General features: G+C 43.4%; 1 protein-coding gene across 2 annotated transcripts in view; it reads left to right on the forward strand.

The window, feature by feature from the left end:
• Positions 1–10,002: 10,002 nt before the first annotated feature.
• The window catches only part of RAB3GAP2 (RAB3 GTPase activating non-catalytic protein subunit 2), a 99,948-nt gene continuing 97,862 nt past the window's right edge, over positions 10,003–12,088 (forward strand). For both annotated transcript variants that reach the window (XR_009531241.1, XM_060091424.1), the window contains exon 1: positions 10,003–10,251. Coding sequence is in view for 1 of the 2 variants with exons in the window: in XM_060091424.1 (XP_059947407.1) it covers positions 10,137–10,251 (115 nt within the window). In the remaining variant the exon portion in view is untranslated. The remainder of the gene's footprint in view (positions 10,252–12,088) is intronic.

Consider the following 12,088-nt stretch of genomic DNA (forward strand, 5'->3'; position numbering starts at 1 on the left):
CTCTAGAGCCCGTGAGCCACAACTACTGAGCCCACGTGCCACAAATACTGAAGCCCACGTGCCTAGAGCCCGTGCTCCACAAGAGAAGCCACCACAATGAGAAGCATGCGCTCCACAGTGAAGAGTAACCCCTGTTCTCTGCAACTAGAGAAAGCCCGCACACAGAAATAAAGACCCAATGCAGCCAAAAATAAATAAATAAATAAATAAAATAATAATACAAATTAAATTTTAAATATTTTTAATTTTTTTTAATTAAAAAAAAAACAAAAAAGGAATTGATCTTAGCTCACGTAGCTAAGTATAACAACTAGGGAAACTCAAAGAACACAAGAACCTGAGGAGCCAGGGCTGAGGACAGGAACTGGGATTCAATTCTCCATCTGGCTTTATCTCTGGGTCTGTGATTAGCTCTCATATATCCTCCAGTAGCAAGTCTTCTCCATTTAGTTCAAAAGAGGACCACAGGGGCCTCCCTGGTGGCGCAGTGGTTAAGAGTCCGCCTGCCGATGCAGGGGATACGGGTTCGTGCCCCGGTCTGGGAGGATCCCATATGCCGCGGAGCGGCTGGGCCCGTGAGCCATGGCCGCTGGGCCTGCGCATCCGGAGCCTGTGCTCCGCAACGGGAGAGGCCACAACAGTGAGAGGCCCGCATACCGCAAAAAAAAAAAAAAAAAAAAAAAGAGGACCACAGTCATCTAACTTCATATTCTTTTGGTACCATAACCCCTGAGACAAGACAGTTGTTCCTCCAATTTCAAACTCAGAAATTCCAGGCAAGGACTTTGATAGGCCCAGCTAGATATCATATCTTCCCCTGAACCATCACTGTGTCCGGAGGAACAGGAAGTTATGATTAGCCAGAACTGTGCTACTGGCCCACACCTCTGAGAGTAGAGGAGGGGAGAGGCAGGGTATTTACAAGAATAAGGGATCGGGGCTTCCCTGGTGGTGCAGTGGTTGAGAGTCCGCCTGCCAATGCAGGGGACACGGGTTCGTGCCCCGGTCCGGGAAGATCCCACATGCCGCGGAGCGGCTGGGCCCGTGAGCCATGGCCGCTGAGCCTGCGTGTCCGGAGCCTATGCTCCACAATGGGAGAGGCCACAACAGTGAGAGGCCTGCGTACCGCAAAAAAAAAAAAAAAAAAAAAGGGATAAAGGAAAGCTTGTTTGTATAACAGAAAAACCATAGCTACACCAGCTCCTTCCACTGCATCTTGTCTTCTGTAAATGTTGGCATTCAGCACAACTGCCATTACCTCATGCTACTCCTCCCTCCAGCCCACACGTATAGATATGGACTATTAATCAATAAACTTGGATGATGACATTGGTGGTCCAAGGATTTCTTAGCAAGTTAAGCAGCCTTGCCTAAATTGATCCATATCAGTGGACCCTGCAAGAATCCTCCAAGGACTGGAGGGCAGGAGAGAGTGTACAGAAATGAAGAGTGCTAGGAGAGAAAGCAAGAGGTGTGGGGTTTGTTACTAACCAGCCCCGTGACCTTCGGCAAATCCTTTCATCTCTCCATTTGTTTATGAAATGGGAGAAGCTGGCCCATGAGATCACTAAGCTCCATCTAAACCTAATGTCCTACAGGTGCAATGCAGGTGCAGCAACAGAGCGTGTGTATCACTGCCCCCTCTAGTGGTTAATTTAAAGTAGGAAAAGCGTGCAAGAGTATTTCAAATTTGAAAGGAAGAGAGGAACAACTTTCTCTACGGAGCCTGACAAGAGCATTTCCACTGAACAAAGTTAAAAGGCAAAGTTCTGGGGGCAGAAGGACACCATTTCTTTGTCAATGGAAGCCCTGGAGAAGTGCCAAGAGAGACCTTGCTCCTGCACAGAAATGCAGCAGCCACCCTTGACACCGTGATTCACCAAGTCACCATGTGTCTAACCTAGGTAGTGAAAATTAGAAACTGACCATAGAGTCAGAAACCTTGTAGAAGAGGGTAAACAGCTCTGCAGACAGTAGAGGATGAGAGGGAGAGAGAGGTGAGTCTCACAAATGCTGTTGATTGAAACTCATTTATTCCAAAATGTTTATTGAGCATCTACTATGTCCTAGGCACTGATTGTGATTTATAGCACTGAGGATAATGGAATTCACAGTGCCAGCCCTCTCTGGAGTTTATATTCTAATATTGGACCTAAACATTACATACCTATAAGGATGGTAAGTGCCAGAACGTGAAAACCTAGGGTGTCCTCTGAGCTCATAACAGGTGGCCCAGCCCTTGACTTAGGTATCAGAGAAGGTCTCCCTGAGGAAGTGACCTTTAAGCTCAGTTTTGAGAGTGCTAACACTGTGTGATATTGTTCAAACATATGTTTTATATATATATATATATATATATATATATATATATATATATATATATATATATATATATATATATATATATATATGGTAGGTCTGTGTCCCCGGTTCCTGACACAGAGTGCCTGAAACCCTTGTAATTTCCTGGGTGATAGGAGTGTCTTTTGTCCTAATGAGATGACTCTAGGTGGGCTCCTGAATGAGGGCTTGTCACCAGAAAGACCAAGCCATGATTAGAAGCTTGGAATTTTTACCCTACTTGCCCCCATTCTCTTGAGAAGGGAAAAGAGCTGAAGATGGAATTAATGACCAACCACGCCTGTGTGTTGAAGCTCCATAGAATCCCAATAATATGGGGTTTGGAGAATTTCCAGGTGGGTAAACACCTCCACACCGGGAGGGTGATGCACCCCAACTCCATGGGGTCAGAGCTCCTGAGCTATGGACCCTCCAGACCTTGCCGTATGTATCTCTTCATCTGGCTGTTCATCTGTTTCCTTTGTCATATCTTTTAATAAACTGGTAAACGGAAGTAAGTGTTTCCCTGATTCCTATGAGATGCTCTAGCAAATAAATTGACCCCAAGGAGGGGATTGTTGGAAACTCTGATCTATAGCCGGTTGGTCAGAAGCACAGGTGGTAACCTGGACTTGTAACTGACAACTGAAGTGTGTGCAGGGGAGATGAGGGGAAGGGGGGACAGTGATGTGTGACTGAGCTCTTAACCTGTGGGATCTGACACTATCTCCGGGAAGATAGTGTCAGAATTGAGTTAAATTGTAGGACTCCCAGCTGGTGTCACAGGATTGCTTGATATGGGGAAATAACACACATGGTGAGCAGAAGTGAGGTGTGCGGTGTGAAGACTAAAGGGACTCACAGGGAAGAAAGAGGTAAGAAGAAAGAACTGGGTTTTTCCCTCACAGGAGGAGGAAAACTGAGGTTTTCCCTTTTCAAGCTGGTACCAGGTCAGTTGTAGGGGGATAGGGAGTAAACAGCAAACAGCATGCAAATTTTTTGTGAGAAAAATTGAACAAAGTTCAATAGTAGTACTTGAACTCAACCTTATGATTCTCCAGCTTTAGAGCAAGCTCTCACTCTAGTGAGACTACCCCATCTTACACATTTGTATAAGGCTTGGCAAGAGGAACAAGAATTAAGAAATGTGCAGAAAAGGATCAGTTTTACATAAAAAATAAATGTCAGGTGATCATGAAAGTCTGTTTGAGACATTTTTTAAAAGTTCCTGTATTAAGAAAACACAATAAGTTAAAAATCTATTTTTTTATATTGAAAAGAAGATGGCAGAGTCGAAGGACGTGCACTCACTCCCTCTTGCAAGAGCACTGGAATCACTGCTAACTGCTGAACAATCATTGACAGGAAGACACTGGAACTCACCAAAAAATATAACCCACATCCAAAGACAAAGGAGAAGCTACAATGAGATGGTAGGAGGGGCACAATTACAATAAAATTCAATCCCATAACTGCTGGGTGGGTGACTCACAGAATGGAGAACACTTATACCACAGAAGTCCACCCACTGGAGTGAAGGTTCTGAGCCCCACGCCAGGCTTCCCAACCTGGGGGTCCGGCAATGGAAGGAGGAATTCCTAGAGAATCAGACTTTGAAGGCTAGCGGGATCTGATTGCAGGACTTCAACAGGACTGGGGGAAACAGAGACTCCACTCTTGGCGGGCACACACAAAGGACTGTGCGCATCGGGACCCAGGGGAAGGAGCACTGACCCCATAGGAGACTGAACCAGACCTACCTGCTAGTGTTGGAGGGTCTCCTGCAGAGGTGGGGGTGGCTGTGGCTCAGCATGAGGACAAGGACACTGGCAGCAGAAGTTCTGGGACATACACCTTGGTGTGAGCCCTTCCAGAGTCCACCATTAGCCCCACCAAAGAGCCAGGTAGGTTCCAGGGTTCAATGGCCTCAGGCCAAACAACCAACAGGGAGGGAACCCAGCCCCACCCATCAGCAGAAAAGTGGATTAAAGTTTTACTGAGCTCTGACCACCAGAGCAACAGCCAGCTCTACCCACCACCAGTCCCTCCCATCAGGAAACTTGCACAAGCCTCTTAGATAGCCTCATCCACCAGAGGGCAGACAGCAGAAGCAAGAAGAACTACAGTCCTGTGGAACAAAAACCACATTCACAGAAAGATAGACAAGATGAAAAGGCACAGGGCTACATAGCAGATGAAGGAACAAGATAAAACCCCAGAAAAACAACTAAATGAAGTGGAGATAGGCAACCTTCCAGAAAAATAATTCAGAATAATAATAGTGAAGATGATCCAAGACCTCGTAAAAAGAATGGAGGCAAAGATCAAAATGATGCAAAAAATGTTTAAAAAAGACCTAGAAGAATTAAAGAACAAACACCTAGAAAAATTAAAGAACAAACAGAGAAGAACAATACAACAACTGAAATGAAAAATATACTAGAAGGAATCAAGAGCAGAATAACTGAGGCAGAAGAACGGATAAGTGACCTGGAAGACAGAATGGTCGAATTCACTGCTGCAGAACAGCATAAAGAAAAAAGAATGAAAAGAGATGAAGACAGCCTAAGAGGCCTCTGGGACAACATGAAGCACAACAACATTCACATTATAGGGGTCCCAGAGGGAGAAGAGAGAGAGAAAGGACCCGAGAATATATTTGAAGAGATTATAGTTGAAAACTTCCCTAACATGGGAAACGAATTAGCCACCCAAGTCCAGGAAGAGCAGAGACTCCCTGGCAGGATAAACCCAAAGAGAAAGAGGTCGAGACACATAGTAATCAAATTGACAAAAATTAAAGACAATGAAAAATTATTGAAAGCAACAAGGGAAAAAAGACAAATAACATAAAAGGGAACTCCCATAAGGTTAACAGCTGATTTCTCAGCAGAAACTCTACAAGCCAGAAGGGAGTGGCATGATATATTTAAGGTGATGAAAGGGAAGAACCTACAACCAAGATTACCCTACCCAGCAAGGATCTCATTCAGATTTGATGGAGAAATCAAAAGCTTTACAGACAAGCAAAAGCTAAGAGAATTCTGCACCACCAAACCAGCTTTACAACAAATGCTAAAGGAACTTCTCTAAGTGGGAAACACAAGAGAAGAAAAGAATCTACAAAAACAGACCCATAACAATTAAGAAAATGGTAATAGGAACATACATATCAATAATTACCTTAAATGTGAATGGATTAAATGCTCCAACCAAAGGACACAGCCTCGTTGAATGGATACAAAAACAAGACCCACATATATGCTGTCTACAAGAGACCCACTTCAGACCTAGGGAAGCATACAAACTGAAAGTGAGGGGATGGAAAAAGATATTCCATGCAAATGGAAATAAAAAGAAAGCTGGAGTAGCAATACTCATATCAGATAAAATAGACTTTAAAATAAAGAATGTTACAAGAGACAAGGAAGGACACTACATAATGATGAAGGGATCAATCCAAGAAGAACATATAACAAATATAAATATATATGCACCCAACATAGGAGCACCTCAATATATAAGGCAACTGCTAACAGCTATAAAAGAGGAAATTGACAGTAACACAATAATAGTGGGGGACTTTAACACCTCACTTAGACGAATGGACAGATCATCCAGACAGAAAATTAATAAGGAAAGACAAGCTTTAAATGACACAATAGACCAGATAGATTTAATTGATATTTATAGGACATTCCATCCAGAAACATCAGGTTACACTTTCTACTCAAGTGCACATGGAACATTCTCCAGGATAGATCACATCTTGGGTCACAAATCAAGCCTCAGTAAATTTAAGAAAATTGAAATCGTATCAAGCATCTTTCCTGACCACAACGCTATGAGATTAGAAATCAATTACAGGGAAAAAAATGTAAAAAACACAAACATATGGAGGCTAAACAGTACATTACTAAATAACAAAGAGATCACTAAAGAAATCAAAAAATACCTAGAGACAAATTACAACGAAAACATGACAATCCAAAATCTATGGGATGCAGGAAAAACAGCTCTAAGATGGAAGTTTATACCAATACAAGCCTACCTCAAGAAACAAGAAAAATCTCAAATAAACAATCTAACCTGACACCTAAAGGAAATAGAGAAAGAAGAACAAACAAAACCCAGAGTTAGTAGAAGGAAAGAAATCATAAAGATCAGAGCAGAAATAAATGAAATAGAAACAAAAAAACATAGCAAAGATAAATAAAACTAAAAGCTGGTTCTTTGAGAAGATAAACAAAATTGATAAACCATGAGCCAGACTCATCAAGAAAAAAGGGAGAAGACTCAAATCAATAGAATTAGAAATGAAAAAGGAGAAGTAACAACGGACACTGCAGAAATACAAAAGATCATGAGAGATTACTACAAGCAACTCTATGCCAATAAAATGGACAACCTGGAAGAAATGGGCAAATTCTTAGAAATGCACAACCTGCCAAGACTGAATCAGGAAGAAATAGAAAATATGAACAGACCAATCACAAGCACTGAAATTGAAACTGTGATAAAAAATCTTCCAACAAACAAAAGCCCAGGACCAGATGGCTTCACAGGCGAATTCTATCAAGCATTTAGAGAAGAGCTAACACCTATCCTTCTCAAACTCTTCCAAAATATAGCAGAGGGAGGAACACTCCCAAACTCATTCTACGAGGCCACCATCACCTTGATACCAAAACCAGACAAGGATGCCACAAAGAAAGAAAACTACAGGCCAATATCACTGATGAACATAGATGCAAAAATCCTCAACAAAATACTAGCAAACAGAATCCAACAGCACATTAAAAGGATCATACACCATGATCAAGTGGGGTTTATTCCAGGAATGCAAGGATTCTTCAATATACGCAAATCAATCAATGTGATACACCATATTAACAAATTGAAGGAGAAAAACCATATGATCATCTCAATAGATGCAGAGAAAGCTGCATATATATTATGTATGTATCAGGTCTCTTGACTCCAAGTCCATTGCTCTTTTTTTTTCACACTTTGCTGCCCACCCTGTCTCTCAACACCTTCAGCCTCTGGCTGCTGTTAAAGACTGGCAAGGCCAAGCCTGTAATACTCAGTGAGTATCTCTCTTTTAAAGACAGTTATCCATGCTCTAACTCACAATAACAGATATTGGAGAGAGTTCACATTAGTCCCCTCTTGCGATTGTTTGGTCACAGTCTCTTCCTAGCTTCTGAAGTCAAACCTTAGACAGGCACTGTCTAGGCTGGGATATGGAAAGCCTGCACATTTTCTGCAATGTGCTTTCTTATGGCTGTGTGGTTAGTGATATTCACTGTGTAACACAATCCTCCCACGCTCCACAGAAACCATGGCAGCAGAACTCCAGAGGCATCCCCCTGCAGCTTTAGAACTTCCCCGGGTGGAAGAGTTCAGTTCATGAATATGAGGTAATTTCTGTGAAGGGTATTTAAAGTCCTTAAAAACATTCATGAATGAGTCTTTTCAGTACTACTTGGAAGGAAGTCAGGGACTTCACCATTGAAACCGAGCAGTAATGAAATTCAATGTCCGCCACGCAAGAGATATGAATGCCTCAGGGCAGAATAAAGACCAGCTGAATCAGCCAAGGGCAGTTACTTCCACAAAATGCATTTACCTGAATAGGAACTTGAAGGGTTTTCAAGGAATGACACTGCGTCGTTTCCAAAAGTATCATGTGTTCTTTAGTCATCATGTATTCTTTAGTCATCATGTAAAACTAAGAATCTAAATTTAAATTTTATTCTAGTTTGGTCTTGGTGCCATATTTTACGGTTTAATCATCAGGGCTGGATAATCTGAGGAAGCACTGCATTTTGTCAGATGGAAAAAGGAAGCAGTGAAAGCTTGCCTTTTCTACAGCCTTTGATTTTAGAATTATAGCTCTCTGATGCTGAAGGAACTTTGTAGCACATCTAAACCACCATATATTTTAGGGGTAAAGAACTGGTCCCTGTTCATCTGATAACATAGAAATTATCCTATTTTATGAAAATCATTCTACTTTAGAAACAGGAATGAATGAAGTAGGAATCTGGACACTAAATCACAGTTGTTATTTTATTAGGACTGAGTGGGCACACAGATCTGACAGAAATGAATGCTCTGGACTTCATCTATTTGCCTTCAATTTATTTCCATCCCATTTTTCTGTTGTACAAAGTAGACCAGCACTTTAGGTTTCCTTTGGAAACTTTGTGTCTACATTTCTTTATGCTAACATTAAAATAATTCCTTTGGGCAACAAAAATTAATCCATTGATCTAAGAAAGAAATGGAAAATTTTATTTGAGCCACATTTCAGGATTATAACCCGGGAAGAGCATCTCAGAAAGCTCTGAGAACTGTTCCGTCAGTTAGAAGTCCAGGCACAGTTATATAAGTGTTTTTTGAGAGAGGACTGCACATCAAATGACATATTATTGACAGTTTACATAATTCAGATCTAAGTGCCATGTGACCCCTTACAAGATCAAGAAGGAATGTTATCTTTTTTGGTTTTTACTTTTTAGAAAAATCATTTAAATGGACTTAAAGAGTCTTCTCAGAGACACACAGATAAATTTCTTCGTTAAAAAAATGAGATAAGACACACTTTTTCAGGATGGCATTGTGACTACCTAATTGGACAATGTGTGGAAAAATACTCTAAAAAATATATAGTGCTTTGTAAAAGAAGCGGGTTGTTCTATTTACTTTATGTACACATTCCATTCCTCCAGCAAATATTTATTGAGCTATGTGCCACGTCTTGTGCTATACACAGGATATAAAGGGCACGAAATGACATCCCAACCTTCAGGAGCTTATAATGAAGTCTGTTCCTGATCCTGGCAACCCTCCACCTCCACCCCAGCAAAACAAAGCAAACAAAAAACAACTAGGTGAGGTTCCCTGTCATGTTGTCACAGCACTTTGAACTTACTTCTTTCGTTCCTGGCATTATCACAATTTGAGTTAAATAGGTGAGTAAATAATTGCTTACTACCCGTGTCAGCCACTAGAATTTTAAGCTCCATGGAACAGGTATTTCATCTCTTTTGTTCTCTGCTTTATACTCAACGCCTTGCGTGGCTGACATAGAAAAGAGGAGCAATGTATTTGTTGAATGGATGGGTGAATGAATGAATGAAAGGGAAAATGCATGTCGGAAACATGAGTACAATACAGTATAACACGTTCTATATTAGGCGTGCACAGGAATGAAAAGAGGATTTACAGGGGGAGCATTTAAAGCTAGGCTTGAGGGGGCTGATTTCTAGAAGGGAAATTAATCTTTTCAGATTCAGATACTTGCATGATACTGTCCCCCACTGGCCTGCCAGTAGCTTAACAGGGATTATTCTCTGAAATATCAAGATCATGCCAATAGTAGGACATCAAGAAGCTTGGTTAAATGACTCAAAGGCCGGCGCGGACAACGTCCAATTAGATCATCTCTGGCTAACAGCCAGAATGAATAAAAGGGATCAATCCCGGGTGCAAGCGCAGAACTGTGACTAAAGCCGGCTCCCAGCCTCCGCTTCGACGTTAGACACCCTGCTGGCCGCCGCTGGTCACGTGACCCGGGCCGCGGCAGCCTGGGCAGCTGGGCCGTCCCGCGCATGCGCAGTGCCCCGGGCGGCGGACCGGAGGGTGCTGACAGCTTCCGGTTTTGTTTCCCCGTCCGTGCGTGGCGAAAGCTCTTCAGGCTCCGCGGTGGCGGCTGTAGCAGCGGCGGGGTGGCGGGGGGCAGGGCGTGGTGAGGTAAGGTGAGTGCCCGAACAGGGTTCCCCGGAGCCATGGCCTGCTCCATTGTCCAGTTCTGCACCTTCCAGGACCTCCAGGCCGCCCGGGACTTCCTTTTCCCTCGTCTGCGGGAGGAGAACCCCAGCTGCACCGTGAGGAGGGACCCCAGTAAGTGCCCCCGCCTCACCGCTCCCTTCCCCGCCTCCGCCCGCGGGACCTGCTCGGCGGCGTCGGGCCTCCCACCCGCTCCGCCCCTTCTACCCCGCGGCTCCTAGTTGCCCCCGCGCCTCCCCTCTTCTCTCCGCGCGAATCCCTTGCCCTCCTCGTCCTGAAGCCGCCTCCGCCCGCCCTGGCTGCGTCGTTGCTGTCTTCCTCTCGCCTAAGCCACTCCGCCCTCTGGCCAAACACCGCGTCTTGCTTCATCTGGTCTCTGCCTATCCCACTTCCCCACCTCCAACTGCTACTTGCCTCTCCTCCATCTCCCCTCCCTCCAGCCCGGGGTCCACTGTTATACTCTGCCCACCCCGCGATCGCATCCTCCTCCCCATTCCTTGCCAGCTGTCAGCGCTCTAGCCTCGTTTTTCCTCAACCCCTACGCTCCTCTATGCCTGGCACTGTGGCCTTCTGCTACCTCCCCTCCCGAAAGAGTTTATCATCGCCCACACTCTCCCTTCTTCCATCCCCTTTCCTCCCATTCAGATTTAGAGAATAAGTGATTGACAAGTGAGAGACTCCTAAGGTGGCGAGTAGGCGGCTCTCAACTAAGGAAAATAACCTGTCAGGGAGTGAGAATCCGCATCAGGAACTGAAGTTACAGTAACATGGCCGTGAAAAGTTAATTGGCTTTATTGAGATGAGAAACCGTCCGCCTGTTATTATCATCAAACAGTGTGACTTGCCCACGTAGTATAAAATCCCAAGTCTGGTTTATTGGCTACTGCATAGTTCCTCAGAATTTCCTACATTTCTCCTATTGAAACGGTGTGTTTTTTGTGTTTGATTTCTTCGTATTTCCACTCGACTACAAAGCCATATGTCCAAAGCACATTTGGCTTTGTAGTATAGTGCTTTTACTTTGTGCTATACTGGAATGGTGAGGAAAGGCCCACTAACTAAGCTCCTCCCGTTTTTTAAAATTTAGAAGATATCAAATCAAACCTACTTATGAATATTTACTCTGTGCCAGTCAGTAGTGCTGCAAATCAAATAAGGTTGGTGGTCTCTGCCATCTAAGAGCTTATAATTTGCTGGGACAAATAAATTAACCCCTTGTTAATTTATATATATCTCAATATAGCGTGATTATATATATATGGCACTAGGGGATACTTCCTTGAATTGGAGGTACTTAGGCCTACCTTTGAAGTAGTAGTTAGATGAATAAGGGAGAGGTAATAACATATGCAGAGGAAGGGAGGCCTGAAATGGCATGATATTTAGAGAGCTAAGAAAGGCTGAATGGCTGAAGAGGAGAATATGAGGGAAGGGGTTGGGGGGGTGAGCTGTAAAGGTAATAAGGAGCTTGATCCCAAGCCTTCTGAAAGGAGTGGGATGCACCTGAAAGACATTAAGCAGAGGAATGACGTGGTCAGATTGTACTTAATGTAATCAGCAAAGTTTTTGAATACCTGTTTTGTGCTTTGACAGCAGTGTGGAGGAGAGACAGGAAGCCGGGAAATTGGTTGGGAGGCTATTCCAATAATCCATGCAAAAGTGATGCGAGCTTGAACTAAAGTAGCTTCAGCTGGACTTGAGAGCAGGCGCTAGATTAGAAAGATATAAAGGAGGTAGAGACTACAGGACCTAATGAAGATCTCGTGCTAGGGGTTGTAGCTGGTGAGGGAGAGGGAGTGGAGGATGCCTTTGGCTTTTGGCTCGGGCAAGGGTTTCTAATGAAGGGGAATGAAGGAAATAGGTTTTGGACCTTTTTCATCTTAAATGTTTGCAGTTTGTCCAATTTTAAATGTATGCAGTGAGTCCAGTAGAACAGGTCTAAAACTTAATA

The sequence above is a fragment of the Mesoplodon densirostris genome, chromosome 2 (assembly GCF_025265405.1).
Source record: "Mesoplodon densirostris isolate mMesDen1 chromosome 2, mMesDen1 primary haplotype, whole genome shotgun sequence".
In the NCBI taxonomy this organism is placed as follows: domain Eukaryota; kingdom Metazoa; phylum Chordata; class Mammalia; order Artiodactyla; family Ziphiidae; genus Mesoplodon; species Mesoplodon densirostris.